Raw genomic sequence first — 27122 nt, forward strand, 5'->3', positions numbered from 1 at the left:
CAGCTCCGCGGCACTCCTGCACTCCCGGGAACGCGCTCGGGGGCGGGGCTGAGGCGCCACGCAGGCGCAGTGCAGCAGCGCCGCGCCTGCGCGGAGGAGGGACTGAAGGAGGCGGGGGATTGGTATGCGAGCAAGTGTGTGAGGGGTGGAGGCGTGGGGGCCGACCGTGGTACTACGACAACGCGGGCCGGAGGGGGCGGAGGGGGCGGAGGGGGATGCGCCGCGGCGGCGGCACGGGTGCAGGGGCTGGTATTTGGAGGAGCCAAAACAGCGGATCCCGGTCTCGCTGCCGCAGAAGCGCGGCTGTCGCTCGCAGCTGAAGACGCCCTACCTCTCTGCTCCTCACTTTATTTTTTTTTAAATAACCGGAACCAATGAACGCAGCTGGGACCCGGCCTCCGGAGGCTGCCGGTGCGGAGGGGACCAGGCTGGCGACCGGCAGGAGCTCGCGTCCGAGGCGGCTGGGGCCCCCCGAGGAGTTGCAGGCGGCAGAGCCTCGCGGAGTGAGCGAGTGGCCGGCGGCCGGGGTACCGCCGCGATTTCTCCCCGCTCCTCCTCCGCGATCTCATCCCGCCACGACGCCCGGTCCGGCCTCGGGCTGGCTGCGGCGGCGGCGTTGGGCTGCTCTGCTGTTGCTCGGGCTGCTGGCGGCCGGCACGGCGGACGGATGCGAGCTGGTGCCCAGGAACCTCCGTGGGAGGCGGGCGTCGGGCTCTGCCGCGGCAGCCACCTCCTCTTCCACTTCGGCGGCGGGGGACAACCCGGCGCTCATGACAGGTGAGGATCGGGTAGGGGGCGGCGGGTGGTGCTCTGTCGGTCGCTGCGGGACCCCCATCCCCGGGAGGGTCCCTTGCCCATGCCGGCACCGGCTCTTCGACGGCCCCTACCAGTGGAGCGATGCCGAGCCGGCTGCCCAGACACCAGTGTCCTGACCGCTGCTTTGTCGCGGTCCCCTCAGTCCGGACTCCTTCTCATTACGCCCCGACACCCTGCTTTCGACAGAGCCTCTCTACGGCACTCGCCTCTCCGCCCTTTAGTCGGGCTCCCTGGTGTTCCACGCTGAGCTCTGCGGCGGTTCTCTTCCGTGCTGCAGAAGAGCCAGCAGGGTCTGCAGGGTATTGGGCTGATTTTTTTTTTTTTTTTTTTAAAGCTGCTAGAAAAAGTCAGCAGCGGCAATGCGGTATTGAGTCGGCCTGTGGTGCTGCTTTTGCAAAGGCAGCTGGCAACGAGTTTTCAGGTTCAAAGCCCCGCTGAGCACAGTGTCCCAGGGGAGGTTGCTAAAGGATTCTTTGAGAGCCTTAATACCGAGTGGTATTAGTGGTTCCGTGTTAGTATGAGGAAACCTCTAAGACTAATGTGTGTTTTTTGAGCTGTGGGAGGAAGGCCGTTTAAAACGTTGGAAAGTATTTGCTGATGGGAGCATCAGTGGGTGACAGAGAGTGCAGAAAGCTCACCAGGTAACAGGAAATGTACCTAAAATCTACCAAGTGCGGGATGTTCGGGGCTTATGTTTCAGCAGCACAGTTCTGATAGACTGCACCAGCACCTTTTAAATATAGAACGTTCTCGAAATTATTGAAAACTTGCAAACATGTTTGGTAAGTTTAGGTGGAAAACTGAATCTTTTTCAAGCCTTCCTGTGTCATGTACAACTGATGTATTGTGGATTAAGTAATGATGTAAGGATCCTAAAATGATTTCTTTTGCAGAAGAGTGGACCTAATGTTTATTATTCGTACTTTATTTTTAAAAGTTATCTTTAGGCTTTCTACATTAATTGCAAGACCAAAAAGGAAAAAGTAAAACAGAATAAGATGACACATTGTTAATTTAACTGAAGTGATAGTCCAGCAGGCATCTGAAAGTTACTAACAGCTGCTCTGGGAAGTGTTCAGGAGTTATATTCTTGAGAGCAAAGCAGCTATTCTCTGGATTCTATGACAGGATGTTTACTATTCTAGAGAGGAGGGCGTTGGTAAACTTCACAAGCTCTTTGGAGGTTGTGTAAAACATAATGATCAGAATATTTAACTTACTCTATTCCGAAACATCTCAAACCCTTTTAAATGGAACTTGAAACATCAAACCTATCACTGGGTAATTTGGACAAAGTGATTACAGAATGATCCATATTAGAGTGTGGTATAATTCGAGTGAGAGGACAGGCTGGAGAGGCGTATTCTTGAACAGTCTTTATTCTCCAAATAAAAATGTGGTGAAGAATTGTGATTACTAGGAAGGCAGCCTGATAAACTATAATGTGAAGCTTTAATACCTCGTGCAGGAAGGGAGGGGCGGAAATATTTGAGCTGGAAGCTATAGGAGTGCAGCTTCTGGTTTCTTGAGCAGAAAAGTTAGATTAAAAAATAATGGCTAATGTTTTATCAACATGTAGTTTGGTAGAAGGACATGTGATTCAGAAAATGTAGTATTTATTTTACCATTAACAGTATATTATATACTATATAGATTATATCAAGAAAATTACTTAATAAGAAATTTTATTTTAATCAATGTTTTTAATCTCTCCTTTTGAAGACTTAAATTTCTGAGATGTTTGGACATTGTGAAAAAGGAAGGCTGATTATTACTGGATAAAAAGTCCGTTTTTGTGCTGTAGTGCTTTAAAATAAGTTTAGTAAAATAATATTAACTTGAATTTATTTTTAATGTTCTTGTTATTTCTCTTTGGTAGAATGTAGGTTTTTAGGAAGTTAAATATGTCCATTTAAAGTTTAAGATAATCAAACTACACATGTATAAGTTAAATTGTGGTCATTTTAGTAAGTTTATGTAGATACAGTTAGTAGCACTGGTATCTGGGAAAAGGAAGATTGAAAGTATGATAAAGGGAGAGCATATTCAAAATTTCTTTGAACTATATGGTCTATATAGGGTTCCTCCCTATTCTTCTGATTGTATGACTAGGGCTTTCTTTTATGGTTTCCATTGGTAAGTGTTGTGTTAAAGCCAGAACATAAGTATTGCTGCTGTACACTTCAGGAAGTCAACCCATAGACTGAACTTAAAAAATACTGTTATCATGGCTTAGGCATTGTTAATGGATAGAAATGAGGTAGAGAACATCAGTAATAAAACTAAGCTGCATAAGAATTTTGAATTGAAATATTATTGAAAGAATTCTGGGAGAATCATTCTCTTTGGCTTCATATTAAAGTTGTCATTTAGCTGTGATTATACTGAAAAGCTCTGAAAGTGACAGCCAAAATAACTTTATCTTCTCTCTTCCTCTGCAGATTGGTATTTTTAATACTGACCTTAATAAACTTCATTAGAGTTTGCCTCCTCCTAATAAGATCTGGAAGACATTCTTTTCCCCTGAAGTTTTGCCTCACAAGTTTTACTTGAGATGTTTAGTGTGTTTTAATACTAAATTGCCTTTAAGTCATCCATTGCATACTTAGTTTTGAGCAAGCAAACGTTCTTGTAGAGAGACTGACAAATCATCAAAATAAACAGACCCAGACCCATTGTCATAATGAATATTTATATTTCCTTTTCTTTTTTATAATACCTTTTCAGGATTCAGTGTACAAATATTTTGATAAGGTAAAACTAATGTTTGTAGTGCGGGTTTAGTAAGTAAGTAAAAATTGCATTTTATGCATTAGGGCTCTTTCTTTGAAACTAATTGAAATTTAAACCAGATAAGGAATTGGTGACTAGGAGCTTGTTGATTGTGATGTAAAGCAGTGCTTTAATAATTTAAAACATTTATATATATATTTTATTTTTTCCTAACAGGTTTAGAATCATGGAGTAGATCCCAGTTAGGAGTGAGTGATCTCATCAGATATCAGTCCCTGAGAAATAGTTTCTGAAAGGGCAATGAATATGCGCACACACACAAATACATAAATGTATCGCATATATAGAACATAATCTTTATTATTGCAAAATACGCAGAATAATTTAAATTAAAAATTTTTCTTACAGAGTTACTTGTTTCATAATTTTGTAAAACAAATTTTAACTTTGGAAATATTTTCTTCTATCTTTTTTTTTATGAACAGATGCAACCTTCTTTAGTACCTAATAAAGATTTTATATTAACTGTAATTTCACTAATTTTAAAAACATTTTAAAACATGTCTTTTGGAAGTGCTAAAATTTCAATAAAAATTTAAAATAGTTTTTCTTAGTTTGAAAGAAGTTTAGAAGAGCCACTTTACTTACTAGTGCTAAACACATCTCTGTTTTGGGTTTTCATTAATTTAGATGAAAATATCTCATATGAGCATGATTGTCACTGGAAAAATTTTAAGCTTCACTTTTAATGATCTCATCTTGCATCCTTAATAATATTTACTTAGCAAATGTTGTCATTTTTTTTATTAATAGGTTTTTGAGTGTAGCTTATATGTTTTGCATTGAGGAATATATTACAAATGAACACATTTATTAATATTTACAATGTGACAATAGTTAAACTCAGTGCAATTCTTGTAGTAAAACTGTTTTTCTTTCTTTTGAGAAATTGTTCTTTCTGAATTTAGCTTATAATTTCCTGAAGCTGCCTTTTGATGGTTAGGTCTTCTGTTATATCCTCTTTCTCCTTCCCTGTGGTTATCACTATTAGTCCCTTCCTTCATCAGTTTGTTTTTGTTTTGCTGTTGCTAATTATAGGATTAAAGAATCTACTCATCCGTTTTGATCTAGACTGTTGCTAACATATAAGAATTAGTAGTAATCTTGTTGGTCTGGAAGCATTGCAGCCCTTGAGAGTCTTCTTGAGATTACCATGGGAAAACTGGTTTGTTTCTGCTGGGAATCCCCTGGCACAAGGGTAACTCAGGGGGCCAGTAGAAAAGTGGGTTCAGGAGGTTGTGTAACTTTAACAAGGGAGGGATCCACGTGGGAATTATTTAATTTGCTAAAGGATTGTTCTGAATACTTGCTCATGTTTTTAGATTAATTTAGACTTTTAAGTAACTATATTAATTATTTTGGATATTGGCCTACTCATGATAATAATGCATTGTGGAACACTTCTAGAATGATACTTTGGGATCTGCATTTATGTATATGGTAGCTAAAGTATGAACTGGTTAAACTAATGTTAAAATTAACAGCTAGTAACATGCTAAGCGAGCCATTTTTGATATTTGTAAGAATTTGGACTTTATTGTTTGCCTAGGAGATTAATTCTGAATTGATCCGATTTCATCAACCAAGAAATTATTAAATACATGCAGAATAGTGCATGGAAAAGAATACAAAAATGAGGAAGACATGGGCCTGCCTTTTGGGAATAACAGGTATACTTACTAAACTGTTAGATGGCTGCTATCTTTATAAAAGAGATCAGGAAACCAATGCAGGATGATTCTTAAGTAACTTGCCCAAGGTCATCCTTAGTAAATAGCAGAGTCAGATGTTGATCTGAGTTTCTCTGCTTCCAAAGCTTTGATTCTTAACTGGTATGTTGTATGCATCCTTCTACACACAACTAAATATAACAGTGAGACAAACTGATTAGTACCATAATGGACTACAAAATTTTGGGGAAAGGAAGGATGTTAGGGAATATTGCTTGGAAAAGGGTAGGATTTGAGCTGGACCTTGATTTATAGATAGTACTTCTTGTGGAGATGAGTGAAAGGGCTTTCTAGGAGGAGGCATGTGCCTGAATAAGGAGGCTCCTGACTGGGCAGGTCAGTTGATTAGAGCACCGTCTCAGTATGCCAGGGTCATGGGTTCCGTCTCTGGTCAGGGCATATATGAGAAGCAATAAATGAATTGACAAATTAAGTGGAACAACAAAATCGACGGCTTTAATGTCCCCAAATTTATTTCCTATGTATTGAAGTGTCAACACGTCTAAAACTGAGGTAGTTACTCAGACAAGTGCTGGTGAGTATGGAAAGCCACAGAAACATGATGCAAACAACAGGCTTGAAAAGATATTTTGACATTTCAGAGGGTTTTGTTCATAAACTTCGAGTTCTAAATCTATTATCCTGTCAGGGATTGAGAAGAACTGTGGTTTTTGAACATGAGAGTTTCGTGACCTCTGTGTTTAAGAGGTCTGGGTAGATGGAAATGAGGAGATGTTAGAATTTTTAAAAAGGCCAATTAGGAAGTTATATAGAAGTAGAGGTTTTGAGAGTTTAAATTATACACTGGCTATGAAAATGTTTAGAGGAAACTGTAACATTTTATTGTTAGATTAGAAAGGAATCTGACTGAAGTTTAAGAACCAAAAGTTACCTTTTAATTTTTAAACACCTAGAGTTTGTAGATTTAAATTGCTACTAGTCCTTGAAAATATGCAAGAAGAAATACTGTTTTGCTGTCTTTTATTCAAATGTGCCTATTTAATATAAAAACTACTTTTGTGCATGATTGGACTTATATGGTGATTTACAAAATTGTTTATAATAGAGCTTCATAGTATTCCATATTTAAAAATTCATGTTTACCCCTTAACAAAGAATAACAATTTCCTTATTAAACTAACATTATAATGCATCAGATTTGAGCTCCCCAACCCCCTTCTTTGAATAACAATGTGTCAGAATAGCAGCATATTATTTGTTACAAAATTAACTTTTGAATTTCATCGTGTGAATTTCAAGCTTGATCTGTAGATGATCTAATTGATCTGTTCTTTTCCTTATCCTTCTACATCTTTATATTAGTAGGTATTAGGTAGTTAATCCTTCTTGACATTTTCTAATCCTACCTTCAGTAACTATTCTCATTGACTGGTTTCATTGTTGCTGATTTTAAGGGTGGTTCTCTCCTCTGTCTAGTGTTCCTTTAGTCCCGCTGAACATTTCCTTCTCAGGGAACTTCATTACTAGGAAAGTTCTAAATTGGGGATAGGGAACCCCAAGCCAATGATTGATTTGACTTTTGGCTTTATTTCATTTGGCGCAACCTGGGAGTAATTTCCTTTCTTCTAGGCTTCCTCAGCTATACTGTCTAAAGTGAAACAGCTTTAGGAGTAGGGCTCAAATTAGTTTTAGAATGTTTAATATTGGTTTATGCAGCATTTTCTTAAGATATTGGTAATACCCAGCTCTGGTCTGCATCCCTGTTTCCCAAGAACTAGGGAGCCACAGACTAAGAGAAGAGCAGTTTACTTTGACATTCATCTCAGAACCCAAGTGCATGTATCTCTCCCACTGTTATGTTACTTGCAAGTAAATTTGTCTTTATGTATGCTTATGGATCTTGGCCTCTGTGTACCTCACGCTTTTCCTAGTTGTTTTTACTTTCTTTGTCTGACTCTCTCTTTGATCTTCCTACTAAGCTTGCCATTATAGGGATCTGAAACACTTCAAAAACCCTTTTACTGAATTAAGTACTGGGTTTTTAATTTTAAAAATACTTGAAATGAATACCATATTTATATGATTAAAAAATATTAAACTACTTCATCGCAAACCCCTAGAGTAATGGAAGTGACTTGTAGTAGTTTCTTAAATGATTCTCAATGAGTAAAATGTTTTTTTTTTGAACCTTTATTTGAAATTTTTACCTCCTGTTCAACACACTGTACATTTCACAGGTCCATGTTACTGTGCTCATGTTTTATTTCCACTACTGTTTTCTTTTAAAAAAATAGGTAACTTTGAATAATAGATTATCTTAACCCCCCCTTTTTTTTATTCCTATTCTCCAGCGATAAACCGCTAACTTTATCATTAATGACAATGATGTAATTTTTCCTGTTTCCCTACTGTGTGTCATCTTCAGCAGTTTTTTCTACTTTGTTACACACGTTCAGACTGTGTTAATCCTTGATATTTCCTCTGTATTTAAAAAACCAAACTACTGACCCTTTTTTTTAATGAAAAAAAATCTACTTTAAGGTACCCTTTGCTATTTTTTGAATTTGCTTTTTAAAATATACCCTCTGATGTGCATCCAGTGTTTGGTTCTAGGTTTGTCAAAATGGATTCCAAAAAGAACTATAGAGCATGATCTGAAAGAGCATAATCTAAAAGTGAAAGAGCCAGATTTTGGTGAACCTGTGTGTGTTCACGCATATAATTTTAAGCACCATTAGGTGACTGTTTCCTGCCGGACATGATGTACAGAATTGGGAATATAAAGATGCTGAAATTGACTATTTTTATCCTTGTAAGAAAAATACAAACTTGAAAATTACCTGAGAGTGGATTGCATAATCTAAAAAAAGTGTATCATATTTGCTTTTTAAAAGGAAACACTGTGGTACCTTATCTAGTAGCATTCATGCATTTATTAAAAATATCAATTAGAATATTTATTAGGAGTTTCTTGTTATATAGTTGCAGTATTAAAAATAAACGTCCCTTCTCCCTTATTTGGACCAACGTGTAATATAAATAAATGTCTTTTTTGTTCCCTTTTTTTGTATCATTTTCATTCTTCATTAACAAACAAAAACCAAATAAACAAAAAACTTCAGTAACTATTATGTGCCATTCACCAAGTTGGGTGTTTGGAATTTCAAGATCAGTAAATTATTGACCCTGCCTTATATTCCAAGAGACGATAACCAGCCCCACTGAAAGGGTGTTGATACATTGTGATATGGGTATAAGGGCATAATAGTTTATGCTATATTTAATAGAATTACAAAGATGGAGTTCCTAACTTTGACATGAAGAGATGGGTTAGTAATGAGGAGTTATTTGCCAGCAAAGAGGTATTCACTGAAATGTTTAAGTTTGTCACATAGGGATAAGTAGAGTGGTATGAAAGGAGGAAGCTTAGGAGAGGCATTTATCAAAGACATTGGCATTTGAGACTGCTAGATGGAGATTCTGGATTACCAAATAAGGCAGAGTCAATGGTTAGCCTGCTTGTAGGGTACCAACATTCATGTTTGCATGTGGTATTCAAATTTATGCCAGGTATTTGTATATTTTATCTCAATTAGCCCTTGTGGGAACCTTGTGAGGCTATCATCATCCCCATAATAGGTCACCATATATAATGGAGATTTAGAATTTCTCTCAAATAGTTTATATCTTTAAAGTTCTCCAGTGCCAATATTCTTTATAATAAAGCACAGGGTGTAATTATAGCTAAATTAGAAAATGAGCTGGATATATAGCAAAATTAAACATTCTGATTAATGTTAAATTCTAGGTTTTCATTGTCTAAGGAAACTCATGAGTTCCATCTTCATTTATCATTGGTAAATAACCAGTTTTTCTTTTTTTAAATAGTGCTATTAAATATTCTGAAATCTTAAAATGAGAATAATTTAAGTTATGTAATTTCTGGAGCTTAAGACAGATGACTTTTAAAGAAAATGATATGTAAATAAGTGGGAAATTACTGTTTGTGCTCCCCCCCCCACCGAGTATTTCTTAGGGATGGAATGTAATTTTTAAGAAGCATAGCATTCTGCATCTCGAACTTTTTCTGGGCCATAAGTCTGTTCCCACTTTTGTGCAGTGTGATGACGAGCATAGCCTCTAGACTTGAGCAGGATTTCCTGGACCTGAGTCCTGGCCTGATGGTGGCTTTGTAATTTGGGGTGGGTAGTTAATCTATTAGTGCCTAAATTTCCTTATCTCTGAAATGAGTTGGAAGAATGAATAAGTTAATCTATGTAACATGCTTAGCACAGAGTCTGGCAAGTGTAAATTTTCAGTTATTGTTGATTTTTTAAAAATCTACAGGTATGGATGTAGGATAGTTGTATAAAAGTGGTGTGATGTATTGAGAGTTAGGAAGATGTTACGTATTGAATTTTAAAAAGTATGAAGATGCAGTTTTAGTCACTTCTGTGACCTAAACCATCATTAATGGTCTGCGGTTACTTAAAACTTTGTAGAACTATGAAACAGAGTTTAGACAGTGAGATTGAAAAGTAATATGGTATTTTAGAAAAATTAGTTGTATCATTAGCTTAAGTCAATTGGTACCTTTATTTTGTATAATTAAAATATTTAAAGTATTTTGCAGTTAAGATATCAGAGTTAAAGGACTTTAATTTCTGAGATTAAAGGTTTATTATAGGAAAGTGAGAACATTCTAAAAAATATAGTGGACAATGCATCTAACTCAACAACTAGAGATAACACCTGTAACATCAGTTACAGTTTTTTAAAAATCTGTATGCATATTTGTACATATTTAGTAATATTCTCATAGAGTGATTCTTAAAAAAATGTGAAATCAGTGTTTGAACGTTAAGTATATTCCAGGCATATGATAATTATTGGGGATACAATGATGATCAAGACTGAGGAGGTCCTTGTTTACATGGAACTTACATTGCATTTGGGAAGATATTAAAAAAAAGGTATTTCAATGTGAGAAATGCTATCAAGGAACAAAAGAGACATTAGATAGCAAATAATGTGGATGGTATGGGGACATGTACTAATTTAGGTAGGCTGGTCAGGGAAGTGTCTCTAAAGTTCACATGTAAGATGATGTCTTGAAGGATAGTAAGCCAACTGGTGAAGAGTTAGAGAATTGCATTCCACACGGGGGTAGTAGCATGGACAGAAAGACCGAGGTAAGAAAGAACTTGAATTATTTGAAGAAGTGAAAGAATATCATTTTGACTGAACATCTTGAGGAAAGGGGAGAGTAGCATGTGATCTGGTTGTACACGAGGAAAAGGCCAGATATTACAAAGCGTAATAGGCCTTGTTTGGCATTTTATTCGGTAGTTGATAGGAAGCAATTGAAACATTTTAAGGAGAGGTGAAATGTTATGATTTCCTTCTTTTTTTTTTTTTTTGAAAAAACAAGAATTTTACCATCTTAATTATTTTTGAGTGTATAATTCAGTTGCGTTAAGTATACTCACGTTGTCTAGAACTTTTTCATCTTGTAAAACTGAAGCTCTGTACCATGAAACAGCTCCTCCCAGCTTCTGGTATCCACCATTCTACTTTCTGTTTCTATAAATTTGACTACTTAAGATATCTCATACAGTATTTGTTTTACTGTGACTGGCTTATTTCACTTAGCATAATGTCCTCAAAGTTCATTCTTGTTGTAACATGTGTCAGGATGTCCTTCTTAAAGCTGAGTAATATTCCATTGTATGTATAACACATTATTTTTTTATATCTAGTCATTTGTGGATGGACACTGTGGCTGGTTTTTACTCTTGGCTATTGTAAATAGTGCTGTTATGAATACAGGTATGCAAATATGTCTTTGAGACTCTGCTCTCAATTCTTTCGGATATACTACTCAGTGTTAGGATTGCTGGATCATAAGGTAGTTCCATTTTTAAATTTTTTGAGGCGTCTCCATACCATTTTCCATGATGGTTGTACCTTTTTACAGTTCCACCAACAGAGGACAAGGAGTCCAATTGCTCCACGATTTACATTTTAAAGGTTTCTTTGGCTGCTGTTTGGGGAAAGACTTGTCGGGAAGGTGGGAGAATGTTTTTAGGGAGATTGCCTAGGAAAGTAGTCATTAGGAATCCAGTGAGAGTTAATAATGGTTTGGACTAGGATTGTAGAAAAGGAAGGGTTAATGAGATATTTTGAAATTAGAATTAATTTGGCTTGCTAATGGATTAGGAAACCAGAGGGAAAGAAGAGGAGGCGTTAAGGACAGCTCTTAGACTGGTGACTTGAGGATCCTCATTATCTTCACAATGCTAATGCCAGTAGAAAAGTCTTTTCCAGGTGCCCTCAATGTATTGGTACTTCTTCTCATAGGCCAGCCTGAGTTGTTGGACAAGAGACATGTTTATTTATTTTTAATCCTACCCTAGGATATGTTTATTGACTTTAGAGAGAGAGGATGGGGGGAGAGAGAAATACCAATGTGACAAACATCAATTGGTTGCCTCCCATAGGCACCTCAGCCAGGTATTGAACCCGCAACTAGGTATGTGTCCTGACTGGGAATTGAACCCACAACCTTTAGGTGTATGTGATGACACTTAAACCAACTGAGCAACCCAGCCAGGGCAGACAAGGGAAATGTTTAACACAGTCAGGTTTCATTCATCTAGGACTGGGGGCTCACCTTCCTGAGCACGTTGCTGCCCCATATTTGAAAAAAATGGAGATTCTCTTAGGAAGGAAGAAGAGAGGAATGACACAATTAAATTAGCTTTGTGAGCTTTGGGGAATTATCTTGACCTCTTTTGCCTCATTTGTAAAATGGGAGTATGACTACTTCATCAGGTTGTTGTGAAGATTAAGTAAAATAGTGTACTTGAAGTGCTTAGCAAGGAATAAATGCTCAGTAAATGTCATTTTTAATCTGATTGCTCTCTCTTCCCAACCATCCTTTTTCTTTCTTTTTTTCTTTTTTACTTTGTATTTATTTTTATGGTGCCACTATTTTTCTGACCTGCCAGATTCCTGGGATTATATTTGACCTTTCCCCCATTCTTTTCATTTTTATTGCTACCACATTAGTTCTGAACCAAATCATTTGTGCTAGATGAGGCACACATCTTGTAACTCACCTTGTACTCTCTTATATATTACTTTAATTACTAAAACTTTTATTATTTATTTTACTTTTATTTTTTATTTTTATAAAGTATATTTTATTGATTTTTCTTCTACAGTTGTCCCAGTTTTTCCCCCTTTGCCCTCCTCTGCCCAGTAACCCCCTTCCCTCCAGCAATACTCCCTGCCCTCCGCCTTAGTTCTTCTCTGTGGGTCATGGATATAAGCTCTTTGGCTTCTCCATTTCCTATACGATTCTTAACTTCCCCCTGTCTATTTTGTACCTACCAATTATGCCTTTTAATCCCTGCACTCTTTCCCCTATTCTCCCCCTTCTGCCTCCCAGCTGATAACCCTCCAAATGATCTCCACACTTAGGATTCTGTTTCTGTTCTGGTTGTTTGCTTAGTTCTGTTTTTTTTTTTTTTTTTTTTTTGATTCAGTTGTTGATAGTTGTGAATTTGTTTCTTTTTTAATGTTCATAGTTTTGATCTTACTTTCTTAAATAAGTCCCTTTAACATTTCATGTAATAATGGCTTGGTGATGATGAACTCCTTTAGCTATACCTTGTCTTGGAAGCACTTTATCTGCCCTTCCATTCTAAATGATAACTTGGCTGGATAGAGTAAACTAGGTTGTAGGTCCTTGCTTTTTATCCCTTTGAATACTTTTTGCCAGTCCCTTCTTGCCTGCAAAGTTTCTTTTGAGAAATCAGCTGATAGTCTTATGGGTATTCCTTTGTAGGTAACCTTCTACTTTTCTCTTGCTGCTTCTAAGATTCTCTTTGTCTTTAACCTTTGGCATTTTAATTATGATGTGTCTTGGTGTGGTCCTCTTTGGGTCCAACATGTTTGGGACTCTCTGTGCTTCTTGGGCTTGTGTGTCTGTTTCCTTCACCAAATTAGGGAAGTTTTCTTTCACTGTTTTTTCAAATAAGTTTTCAATTTCTTGCTTTTCCTCTTCTCCTTCTTGCATCCCTATGATTCGGGTGTTAACATGTTTGGAGATGTCCCAGGGTCTTCTTACACCATCCTCAGTTTTTGAATTCTTGTTTGTTCTTTCTGTTCTGGTTGAATGTTTATTTCTTCTTTGTGTTCCAAATCTTTGATTTGAATCCTGGCTTCCTTCCCTCTACTGTTGGTTTCCTGTAGATTTTTCTTTATTTTACTTTATGTAACCTTCATTTCTTCCTTTATGTTGTTGCTGTACTCAATGAGTTCTATGAGCATCTTGATCACCAGTGTTTTGAACTCTGCATCTGATAGGTTGGTTATCTCCATTTCATTTAGTTCTTTTTCTGAGGTTTTCTTCTGTTCTCTCCTTTCAGCCATATTTCTTTTGTCTCCTCAATTTGGCAGCCTCCTGGTGCTTGTTTCTGCGTATTAGGTAGAGTGTTTTCACTCCCTGTAAAAGGCACCTGTAGATTGTGTGGGGCGGAGCCTTAGGTAATCACTAGGGCAGGGCAGCCCACTTCACTGCTTGGTGGCTCTGTTTGGGGGCAGGGCTCACAGAGGGGACTGTGCCTCTGCCCAGCTTCTGGGGGTTCTCTTGGTACTTGCCCCGTTTCCAGTCACTTCAGCTACTCCTCTTATGCAACTGGTGCCCTTCCAGCTGTTGCCCTGGTGTCGAATCCCAGAGTGGGTGGGTTTGCATTCGTTTTAAGACCATGTGGGCCCTTTACATGAATTTTCCTGAAAATCTGGCAGTTTCTTCCATCATCCCAACCCCCACTGATTTTTACAGCTAGAAGTGATGAGGATTTATCTTCCTGGTGTTGGAAACCTGGGCTGTGCAGCCTGGCTTGGGGTCGGGATTACTTCTTGTTAGGGTATTCCTCCCAATTTTTATCTACCACATGTGAATGTTAGACCGCCCATACTGTTCTGCTGCCACTGCTTCTTCTCTGTGCCACACTGAGTTTCCTTGCCTGTCTACCCCATCTCTGCATCTCTGCTCCTCCTACTTGTCTGGATGATTGTGGCTTCTTTAAATCCCTGGTTGTCATACTTCCATACAGTTTGATTTTCTGACAGTTCTGGGTGTTACTTGTTTTGAGATTTAGCTGTAATTCTTTTCGTGGTTGTACAAAGAGGCAAAGCGTGTCTACCTATGCCTCCGTATTGACTGGAAGTCTATTATTTTTAATTAATACCAAATTAAGTTTACACTTGTTATGTAGCTCATATCAGACACTCCTGTTGATCTGTATTTCTTAAGTATGCTCCAGCAAAATTAGGCTGCTCTTTGTTCTTTGAACGTACCTTATATCCTCCTTTATTCCTTTACTTGCATGTTTCCTTTATAGAGTGTCTTCTCCATCTTAAGGTCCATTTCAAATGTTTGCTCATTCAATCAGTAAATATTTATTGAGACTATTTCTCTATGTTCCGTATACTGTTGTACAAGTTGGAGATAGAATGGTAGGTAAAAACTGATGTGGTTCCTGCTTTTTCATTCTGTGTGTGTATGTGTATGTGTTATAAAGTCTTTCCAACATCACCTTTGGAAAGACTGGCTTCTCCTACCTTAAAACTTACTGCAGTTCTACCTGGCAATATCTTTCTACTTATGTTGTACCACCGTAGTTTTTTTTTTTTCCTAGCCATTTCAGGCATCTGTTACAGTTGCTCTCTTATAAAAGTTGTATCGTAACCTTGTAAATACTTTCTGACTTGAAGATTTGCCTTTGATTATAACCTATTGTAATTAATGACACTTTACATCTGTATAGTGATTAATGGTTTACAAATACTTCTCTATCCAACATTTTAAAATATATGGGTAAGTTATACCCTGGATTATAGCATTATTTAATCATTGACAACACAGCTGTTTTTATCTAAGATGTTTTTGATGGTACTGAAAAATTATATGTGTTAGATATTTATGGGAAGAATTGTAGCACATCTTTGTCTTTTTAATTATATTTTATCATTTATGCTGTTAAGTTTGTCTCAATTTTTCTCCCTCCCACCTCTACCCAGTGTTCCCCCCTCCCACCCTGCACATCTTTATTTGTGACTGCGAACTTGCAGTGGAAAAATGCTACAGGAAAACTTTTTAGTGTTTTACTTAGACAAACTGAACAGTTACGTTCAGTTGGCTTAAGTCACTTTTTGAATTTCTTTAAAAATTATTTGAGCCAAAGAAAGGATACATCTTGAAGCAAGATGTCAACAGACTGAGATAAATGCTTTCACCAATAACAGCTTGCAGTTTCTTTTATGTGTTTGAGATTAAAGGAGGGAATGTGATGACAATTATGTTAAGGTAGTAGGAAGCAACTTGGATGGGATTACATATAGTTAAGATTATGTGCTCTTTTGGAGGGGGTTATTTATTTCAAAGGTATGTTAACCTAGATGTTGTACAGAAATAATGGACAGGAATTGCTTAAGACAAAGATAAAACTTACACTAAAAATTTAGATGTCTGGGTGTGACTACTCACCATGGCCTGCCCAGTTAGGAATTTATGATCAGATTGCCCAGTGAGGTTATTTTCTATAGAAACACCCACCCCTTTTTTTGACCATAGATTTGTTGGTCATAAATCAATATGAAGGGTACATTGATGATCAGCCTTTTGGTGGGTACTGTGCTAGGAAGGCTCATTGCTAGGAAGGCTCAGTATTGACATTCTCTTGTTGATCATTGGGGATGGGGCAATACTGGAACCATGGGATCTGAGTTGAGGCTAAATTTTCCACACACTGGAAGGGCAGGAAAATAGAAGGCATCAAGTCTGTGGTTTTCAGTGAGAAAAACAACCCTGAATCATTGTTTTTCTGACAACTATCATGATCATAGTTTTGCCTTCTGTCTAATTTCTCTGTGTTTGACATCTAGTGTCACATTAAAAGTTGTCTTATACATCTTCTTTAGCTTGGCAATAGGATAAAATGTCTCCTTTCAATAATGTCATTCATAAATTTCTTCACCTAAGTCCAGCTTTAAATGCATTATGATGCAAGAAGGAATGTAAAAACTTCCAAAGTGGGGTGCCAGGGAGCCAGGAAAAACTATGCTGCTTTTTTGGGTTTCTCATAGCTTTGACTGTTTATTTAATTTACAACCATTTTTTACCCATACAATATATCCTAGAAGTTTTTCTATATATATTGAGGTTTTTAACCTTTAAAAACCTCAGTGTCTAATGAAAACTAAGAAGTAATCAATTATCATTCTTTAGGTTGGACATTTTATAACCTCTAGAAACATTTTTTTCTTAGATATAAAAGTCAGTTATTAATATGGTCTTATATTTGTAAAACCTAGGCAAAATAAAGACATGTCTGTTTTACTTAAACCAACAAACTGAATCTAGCTTTTATTTACTAAGGATTACTGTTAGATCATGTGAAATTGAAAAGCATTTGAGTTTCTATTTCTTTGAGAATTTTAGAATACCTAATTTTTACAAGTGTTTCCTTTTGAGTTAATTTTAACAATACCATCTGGAGGTAGAAAATTATCTCATTTATTTTATATGTACGTATGTGTGTGTGTGTGTGTGTGTGTGTGTGTGTGTATGTGTAATCTGTCCAGAAGGTGTCTAGTCATGTATTGTGAAAAGTAGAGACATTTATTGAAGAAGATACAAGAAACATCGTACATAGGACAATGACACCTCAGTCCCCTTCAAAGTAGGCACCTTGGGACCTCACACAGTTCTCCCAGTCACCGTCAGATGCCCCTGAAGCTCAGTGAGATGCCATCATATTTTTCTCAGTCTCATTGATGGTCTGAAATCTCTTCCCTTTCAAAGGTGATTTTAGTTTTGGGAAAAGCCAGAAGTCACAGGGCACCAAATCGGGGCTGTTGGGGGGCTGAGTTACTTGGGCAATGTGATGTTTTGCCAAAAACTCTTTATGAGATGTGATGCATGAGAGGTGTGTTGTCGTGATGAAGCTGCCAATCACCAGTTGCCCACAGCTGCAGTTTTATGAGTCATCTGAATAGTTTCTGCAGAGGAATGTTCAAGCTTAACACAAAATTTGATGAAGATTCTTTGCTCTGCTTGCTCAGTCATTTTGAATGCGACAGCTACACAGTGCACATGGTCACTCAATGGCGTCTGCTGCCCCCACTGACTAGTACAGTGAAGTCATCATTGTTCGTGCATGTGCATTCCAGTCCACTCTCCTTGGCTGCCAGGTTATATCAATTTTGTGCAAACTGTTCTCATATTAACAATGGCTAGACTTTTTCTGGCCATTATTTATGTACATATGCAAACAGACCTTTTAGCCATGAGAAAAATTAACTAGTTTATAAAAGAACAATTGGATCCCAATTTTGCCCTGGAGGCATTTATAACTTATGTCTTTGAGAAGTCAAGTTCCAAATGACCTTCCTCCTTTTAAAGTAAGGACAGCCCATCCTGACTGGCATGGCTCAGTGGGTCACATGTTATATTGCAAACCAAAGGCTCACCAGTTTGATTCCTGGTCAGGGCACATGAGGCAACCAGTTGATGTTTCTCTTGCACATTGATATTTGTCTGCCTTCCTTTATCCCTCCCTTCCCCTCTAAAAAATAAGTAAAATCTTTAAAAAATGAAGTAATTAGTATTAAAATAAGGACAGCCATTTTTAGTATGTGAAAAAATTGTGTTGACAATAAACAGCAACATAGATTGGTGTATTTATTTAAATCCTCTTTTTGAAGCCTTGAGAGAGCAATTAAACATATTTTTTATTCTTTTTGCTTAATTTTATAGCTGGTGTTTTTAAATTATGCATGCAAAAATTAATTTAGAAGTATCAAAGAACCCTCAGCTCAGCCAACTTAGTTATAAGTGGGAGGCTGACTGTCGTGGGCCTTGTACCCTCAGAGGCATGATTTCCCATGTTAATTTTGAGATCTGTAGAGTCTGAATAAACTTTTAGAGAAAACCAGCCCTTACATGCATGTCTCTGGACTTGCCAATGCTGTGGATCTCTCTCCAAGACTGCTTTATGCCCTAGCAGGGGTGCCCAACCTTTCCGTGTCTCTGGGCCACACTGGAAGAAGAGGAGTTGTGTTGGGTCACACATTAAATACATTGTGACATGTAATCACAAAAAAAAAAATCTCATAACGTTTTAAGTAAATTTACGATTTTGTGTTGGGCTGCATTCATAGCCATCCTGGGCTACGCGGGGCCCGCACCACAGATCGGACACCCCAGTGGGAGGAAATTTTTCCTCAGGTAACTCCACAAAGATTCTTAGTCATCTAAGAATACACCAGCCAGGGCCAGCAAGAGCTTACCAGATGCTGCTGGAACCTTGCTGTTTTCCAAGGCACAGGTCCCTCTCTCAGGGCAAACCCATTCCAGGGTGCCGTGTCCTTCTCCCTGAGGCATTACCGCACCCTGAGGATGCCTAGCGCCCCTCTCCTCCACCTTGGGTTTGGGGATCCGAACAGCTCAGGTTGGGAAAGCAAGTATTCTTTCTCTTTCAGAACTAAGCTTTGAGAGTTCATACTCTCATTTAACCAGCAAAGATTTTGTTTAGACTCCTAGTAATCCGTTCAGTTAGAAAGCTGAACTTAAAACCAGCAACTCAACGTTTTCCCCCTTTCCCTGGGTTTCCTCCCTCCTGCCCTGCCTCCCTCCCTCCTTCCCTTCTCTCTCCCCCTGGGTTTTCTTAACCTTTATCCACCTCAAGGGTTTTGTGAGACCAGTGCAGTTAACATCATGGCCTGCTACTTAAAGCAGGGAGGCCCCAGATTCTGAGAGAAACTCACCCAAATTCACCTAGTGTGGAGCGGTGAGGCCATGGGGTACAATGGGTCCTTGCACCTAGCACTGCGTTTTGGTCCACAGGGTTGTCCTGGGTAGGCTTCTTCAGAATCCTGACAACTGCACCAGGTAAATGTCCATGCAAGAAATGTCTAGACCTGTAGAGAATTTTTATGAGTTTATTTGAGCTGAACTGCCGACATATGCTGGGGAGCAAGATCTCAAATGTTCCTGAACTCACCTAAATTCACATCTTTTCAAAGAGTTTAGAAAAATTAAAATGATGTGATTATTAAAAAGGTAGAATTTATTCAACTTGTAATCTCCCAGATTTTGAAAACATTTAAAAGGTGCTGATTAATGTGAAAATGAGAGTAGTAAAGTCAGTAGGTATTAAGCATGGACTGTGATAATTATGGTGTGCTACTTAGCTGGGGCGTGTATTTATTTAACAAATGTTTGAATGCCTACTGCTTGCCACTTTTTAGGTGCTGAAGAAATATTAGAAAACTAGACAAATGAAACCTCTTGTCATGATTTTACTTTTAATGCTCTGGTTATTTGTTGTGCAATTATAGTTTTACTATATATGGTATGAGATCTTTGAACAAATATACAACTTCCTCATTTTATAATTGCCACTGATTCCAGTATTCATTAGTTCCCAGACTTCTTTGTAATTGAAGATTTATTAATCTTTTTACTCATTTATATCAGTTACAGAAGTCACAATAAATTTCTTTGAGTCATATACAAAGTATATATAAATACATGTATTCTAAAACCAACTTCAATGTAATATAATTGACCTAGAATTAGAACCCAAATCTATTAACTCCTAATTCTTGTTTTTGCCATATACTATATAATTTTTCTTTATGGTATTTATTTTGAAATGTCATAGAAATATGCAAATATGTTGGTTCTCTGAATTTATTTCCGACGTATATAAAAATCTATGATAAATCGTTTATACTTGTTTATAAAATTATCAGTTTTTATAGTGTACTATAAATTTAGATTTACATTTTGAAGTCTGTAAAATTTTTTTGAATATTGAACTGTACATAATTAGCACTGTTTTTTATCTACATATCTTAGATTAGTAAAGTAGTAAGAAATTGTTATGCTATTGTAGGGCCTTTAACTTATAATGAAACAATGTGAGAATAGACCCTGTTTAGGAATTGAAAGATAATAAAATAAATACTCGTTTTTCCTCAGCTTTTCAAGATTTCTAGATAAACAACAGCTTTTTGGGGTTAAATACAAATTCTAGAGCAAAGCATGATATGTTTATAGGTAATTTCTTTCCAATCATTGTGATTTTCCAGAGGAATCTTACCTTAGTAGAATTCAATGTTGAAGAACTAAGATCTCATGGGAGAAAATAGTCTGTGAAGTGAGGATCAATAAACCCATGAAGGTCTCTATTAATAATTTATATTTGCTAAAAGAAAATACCATAGTAAAAAATCACTTACATGTTCTGAATTAGTAATTCAGAAAACTTAATTTTCATTTATTATCCTTTTATTATAAGGAAGCATCCAGAATTTCCTTCTGTAGCTTGTGAAATGCTCGAAAAACCATTTTAGATTATAGTAGATAGTATGTACAGTAAGAAGCATATTAGTTTGCTGCTTAGTATTCAGTCCATTAGAAAGTTAAATATCCTTTTTTTGTTACCTGGTATTGTTGATTTGTACCTGTTAGGGTCAGGTCAGGTCCCTGGTTTCAGACAGTGGTTTCAGACATGTTATTTGACTTGGATGAATAAAATGGCATAAGCTTTGGGTAAATTTATTTAACAAGTCTTTGAATATCTCCCCTACTATGGCTCAGACATCTTCTGCAATTCACAGGGTATTGGTAAAATTTGAATAAATCTTCTAGGGACCTTGTATCAGGAGACGTGAGAATGTTGAACATTGTAACTTGGCTCTGTTCCCACCATTTAGATCTGTCTTTGGATCTTAGGACTTTCCTAGCTTTCAGATACATGGGAATACTTAAGTTAGATAGACTTTACCTGGGTTTTCTTTAACTAAAGATTGCATTTTTTTTAAATTAAAAAAATTATTTCTGGAGAAAGGGGGAGGGAGGAAGAAAGAAAGGGAAGGAAACATTGATGTGTGAGAGAAAATATTGATCAGTTGCCTCTCGTGTACCCCCTACTGGGGAGCTGGCCTGCCGCCCAGGCATGTGCCCTAACTGGTAATCGAACCGGTGACCTTTCGATTTGCAGGATGATGCCTTGCCTACTGAGCTACACTAGTCAAGACTCAAGATTGCATTTTAAAAATCTCAAGTCTGGCTCTTATCTGCTTCAATTTTTGTCAACAATATCTAGATCCCCATTTTCCCCCCAGTCATTGCTGACACAAATTTTCATGGTAGAAATGATAAACCATAAGTAAATTTGTAATACGATTTTCACAAAGTAGAATTACCCTAAATGACTTACTAAATTCTCATATGATAATTGTTTTTACAACTCACAACTTTATTTAATGTACTTGCTGAAAATTAACATTTGTTTTTATCAAAGTAATATAGTCTGAACATATTTGTTGGCTATTAGAAGGAAACTGTAATATGTATTCATTGGGTTACACTTTACAGTTCAGGTTTTTAAAAATCTCTTATCACCTTTTATTGCTTCTGTATTATCCATTTCCTCCAGTTCATTTTTATGTGGAAATGGTAAATAGTACATCATTATATTTTAATAGACAACAGAATCTATTTTTACCATATCTACTAAACACACACTTTTCAGTGGTTTATTATTTAAAGCTATATCTTTTGTCTAAACCTTTGCTTTAACTAATTTGATCTAAGATAAGGATAACTTAACAATTTTAAGAGTTTTCTGACCTCCTTGGCTCTATGTTTTGTTGTCTTTAGTTTTGGAAAATCTCAACCATTATCTTTTCAGATCATTCTTTTATGTTTCTTCTCTCTTTGGGACTCCAATTAAGTGTATGTTAGACAATTGGACATTGTCCCACAATTGTGTGCTCCCTTCTGGGTTTTCTTTTCTTTTTTGTTTCAGTTTGGATAATTCCTACTGACCTGTTTTTAGTTCCACTGATAGTCCTGTCAGAGGAACTCCCCAACTTTGAAATTATCTTTTTAAAAATTTTACTATTGTCATTTGTTTGTTTTTTACATTGTAGTTTCTGTATCTCTGCTGAAATTCCCCAACTGTTTACACATATTGTTTAGATTCTTTAATATACTAATCTTTTCCTCTAGATCTTTTAACATATTAATCATAGTTATCTTAGCATCCCTGACACCTCAGCATTTGGGTCATCTCTGTGTTTTGTTCTGTTGTTTGCTTTATGTCTTGACTGTGAGGTTTTCTAAAAATGCGTCCTAAAATTTTTAACTATGGTAAAACTGGTGAAGCTTGAGTAAATATTGTCTATTCTCAGAAGTGGGTATGCGTCTCTTGTCAGACCATGAGTGTGGTAGGCTGAGTCATTTCTGTCTCTAGTTGAGCTAGGCATGCCTCTATTGTTACCATTGTCACCTTCAGCGCACCTTGAAATTTCCCAGTGGTGGCAGTTGTTAACTTTGTGTGCCCTGAGTAGCGTTCCTGCTCCATTGTCAACTATCAGTAGCATGCCTACGCTACAGGGGGGCTCTGTGTGTGTGTCTTTTAGGTTGGAGGTGGGAGTGGAGGAGGGCTTGGTTCTTCTGATCTATCTACCCTCAGTCTCAGGCTGGGCTTGTGAGCCTGGGCTTTCCAAGTCCTGCTTTCTGTTTTTAAAAAATTTCCCCCTTTCCTCCAGCAACAGCCAAACTCTGCTTTTACTTGAAGTAGGATGTAGGCCAGAGAGAGTTTCTTGTTCTTTGCCCAGTGGTAGCATACTGCTTTGTTTAGGTGCAGGGCAGGAAGGTTTCTTTTCCCCTTCCTGAACTAGTGGGCTTTTAATACTTCTGCTCAGCCTCTGGGAGCGGTGGGTCTTTTCCTAGGCCCTGGGGCTGGGAGGGTTTCCTAACCCTGTCCCAGAGGTAGATAACTGCTTCTCAGGGTCTTTGCTTATCTCAGACGCTGACGAATCCTGGTTTTTGTCATTGTCTCTATTTGTTATTGCTTTCTTTCCAAGCTTTAGATTGTTTTCTGTTATCCTGGCTCATTTGTATTCCCTGTGTAGCTCTTGATTTCCTATTGGTAAGTCCCCCTTGCCTAGACTTCCTTGGTCTAACTAAATGTCTAGTCTGGTGCCCTTTGCATTGTATTCGTTGACTTATCAGCCTTACCTAAGTTAGGTGCTTACCGAAAGGTCAATAAGCTTTTCAGATATCTTTGTGATTCAGAAATTACTAATTATTCTAGCTAATCTACTTGACTGTATAATACTAAACCCTCTAGACCTTGGATTGCTATATAATTTGTATCAAACAGTCTCTAATGAGAGTTCCGTAGTTGTCCTTACTTGATTTCACAATCTAACGGTTCTTACAGTTTTTAATCTTCACTGCGCACTTCTGGTGAAGAGTGCATAGTTTTGTAGAGACTGAGTCAGATGACCTGCGCTTCCATTCCTGCTCCACCAGTGCTTGTATATGCCTGTCTGTTTATCCACAGAACGTTTATTGACTGCCTTCTTTATTCTGGGTGCACAGTCATTGCTGTGTCTTCTGGCAGCCTGAAGTTATGATCACAGTCACTTCATTATGGTTTTCCATAGGTTCACATTTGATCCTTGCAACAAGTTAGAGCAGTAGGTATTAATTGAGTAATTAATTGAGGAATTGAGGAATTATTTGGGGAAACTGAAGGCCTGCATAGTTAAGTGTCATGTCCATTATGTTATAGATAGTAAGAGACACAAACCTTCCACAAATAGTAATATTCTATCAGGTCAATACTTCATAGTGTACCTAACTGTTCATCTGTTTTAGAAACACACCAAATTTTAGTTTTGTAAATAATGATTCAGCTCGACTGTAGGAGCTGTACTTGCTTGTTCTGGTCCTCATCACCCACATCCTGACCATCTGCCTTGTACTGGGTGTGATTTGACAGGCACAATGTTACTGTTAGTACACATGCAAAAGCACAGGTATTCTTCAGGACTACAAATTTTTGATTCTTCAGGACTACAAATTTTGATTTTTGTAGAGCTTTTCAACCTTATCTTTCATGGCCTTGAGCTGCTGTAATACTTGTTTCTTCATAAGCTTTTTATTTAAGTATAACAGTATAGAAACGGGCACAAAATCAGTATATAGCTCACCTGTTTTTCACAAAGTGAATATTCTGATATTATCAGCACCCACACCAAGAAACATAACCTTCCTCCTCGAAGTCCCTTATGCCTTTTTATAATTACTTCTGGCCTCTGCTCGGGGTTAACCACTATACTTATACTTCAATATCATAGAATAGCTTTATTTTCTGTTTTTGAATGTCATATAAATATGGAATAATCAACATGTTTATATCAGTTTATTCATTGGACAACTGTAAATTTTTAATTTTTTTAGTATCAAGGCTGGAGGATGGGCATCAAAACTTGAGTTGTCTTAACTATTGGTAGTGCTAAGGATCTTCTTTTGAATAGAGTATAAAGTTTTAGTGTGTGATATTTGTGACATTGTTTTCATTTTTTGAGGATTTGTATTTTTTTCAGGTTTATCTGCATTTTGCCTAAGTGAAGTCAGAAAGAACTTTCAGACAAGTGAAGTGTTTACTGTGCTTCTTAGATTTTAAAGAGTATAAGAGCAGAGAAACTTAAAATGGAAGGTCCAGTGTTGTTTGCATTATGAAGAGAAGCTAAGTTTAGTACCTCAGATTATAGGTAGGGTATACATATATGTAATTTATATGTACATGTACAATGTTGTTTACCCTAAGTACTGAGGAACCCCTGTGATGGTTTATTAAAAAATTCATATAAACTTTGCTTCAAATCCAATTTTAAGATACCAGACCTTCAGAAGCTGATTACCATGGACCAGTTCCTGTTACTTAACAAATATGGAAGTTGAGAACCTAGAAGCTCATAATTTGTGGTTAAGTGGGAAAAAAGAGAAATATGATAGATAGAACATTCACTTTCTTTTTATATTCACTGTAAAAATATCAGTGAGGAGAGTGGAAGGAGAAGTAGGGAGGTATATTAGATTTTCCTGCTTATAGTTTTTCCTGTTTGCTAGCATATTCGCATAATTGAGAGGGTTGTTTGATATTTTGTTTGTTCGATATTTTAATTTAAGGCTAATGTATTAAGTCAACATATCTTTATTCAACACTTACAGATATGTTGTAGGCACTGGAGCAATGAATAAAAGAAGACAAAAACCAATGAACTTACATTTAAGTGGGTAAGACAGTCAACAAGTAGACAAGTAAATGTATAATATGTCAGGAAGTAATAAATACTTTGGTGGAAAACTAAATAGGAGAGGGAATAGAAAATGTCAGGAAAGAGTGTATCTATGTATTTGCTGTTTTGTTTATAGTGGTTAGAGAAAGCATAAGTGATAGTTGAGGAGAGGAAAGAGAGGGACAGAGTAATACAGCTACACTTTAGGTGGAGGGAGCAGCTAGGGCATCATGGGCCCTGATGTAGAAAATGCTTGGATTTTGGAGAAACTTCCAAGGACACCACTGGGCTGGTGCCTGAGTAAGCAGTGGAGGGAGGAATAGGAGATCAAGTCAGAGAAATAGCCAAGGCCAGAATGTACAGGGTCTTGTAGACTGACGAGAGGACATTTCTCTGAGTAAGATGGGAGCCAGTGCGGGGTTTTGAGAAGCTGTGACATGGTGTGGCTTATGTTTCAGAAGGATTACTTTAGTTATTTCATTGAGATTGGATTGTAGAAGGACTAATCTCAGGGAGCAAGGAGTCCAGTGAAGAGGTATCAGTCCCTGGGAGAGGGTGATGGAGCTCCTGGCCTAGGTGTGGAGAGGCTGGGAGGTGGAATAGGTGAGTCTGTATGCAGATACCAAATGCAGGAAAAGCTTGTCTGTTCTGTTGTCCTGAAAAAAAAGTTCATTGTAATATAGACATTGTGATATAAAAGCATAAAAGTTTATGCCATGTTATATAATTTGAGGAGTTAAGACATTGTAACAAACTTACAGTTTTCAGATGCTGGATATTATGAGGTAGCACAAACACAAAATCAAATAGCTTAACCTTTTATGCCTGTCTCCATGTTCCCAGTCCCCTTAAAGCATAAGGATTCTTTTAATTCGTTTTCTTATTCTTTTGGTCATTATTGCCTTCATTTCTCATAACTTTATTTTTTATTTTTATATATTAATTTTTATAGAGAGAAACATCGATTTGTTTTTCCACCTATTTATGCATTCATTGGTTGTTACTTGTATGTGCCCTGACCAGGGATCGAACCTGCAACTTTGGTGTATTGGGATGCCACTCTAACCAACTAAGGTACCTGGCCAGGGCCTCTCATAACTTCCTTTAGCTTCCGATTTTTACCTTTCCTCTTATGTGCTGATGTAATTAAAAATAAGTACCTGGTCTGTTTTGTTTGTCCATACTTCAACTAATTTTCCTCTTGTAGTTTATTAGGTTTTTGACTATTCTTTCCTGATTTTGTATAATGTCTTAAATTCTTTGAAACATACTGTCTCTGCTAAATGCCTTCAAGTTATTTTGCTTGATTACATCATTAGAGCTAATTTAATTTTGAAAAGAGAGTAGAAAGAATGAATTACTATCAGTTTGTAGCAGATAAATATACTCAGTAAATGCTTAATTTCTTTTGCTATATTCACTTTGGATTAATATCTCTGTTTTTTAATAACTTTTTATTCATTTATCTGTTGCAAATTGAATTCATTATATCATAATATGCATTTAAAAATTCATACATATAAGGTCTGTTTGGAAAAAACCCAGCCATTGTTAATATGACAAGAACGGTTTGCACAACATTGATGTAACCTGGCAGCAAAGAAGAGTGGACTGGAATGTGCATGCGTGAACAATGACGAG

The 27122-nt window shown here is 37.3% G+C and overlaps 1 protein-coding gene across 1 annotated transcript in view; it reads left to right on the forward strand.

Moving 5' to 3' along the window:
* The first annotated feature begins 210 nt into the window (after window positions 1-210).
* The window catches only part of STIM2 (stromal interaction molecule 2), a 137629-nt gene continuing 110717 nt past the window's right edge, over window positions 211-27122 (forward strand). Inside the window, exon 1 of the mRNA XM_054582022.1 lies at window positions 211-777. Coding sequence (XP_054437997.1) covers window positions 375-777 — 403 coding nt within the window. The 5' untranslated portion in view covers window positions 211-374. The remainder of the gene's footprint in view (window positions 778-27122) is intronic.

Source organism: Pteronotus mesoamericanus, unplaced genomic scaffold (genome assembly GCF_021234165.1).
Source record: "Pteronotus mesoamericanus isolate MK-2021 breed Mesoamerican mustached bat unplaced genomic scaffold, CSHL_Meso_final contig_68, whole genome shotgun sequence".
Classification (NCBI taxonomy): domain Eukaryota; kingdom Metazoa; phylum Chordata; class Mammalia; order Chiroptera; family Mormoopidae; genus Pteronotus; species Pteronotus mesoamericanus.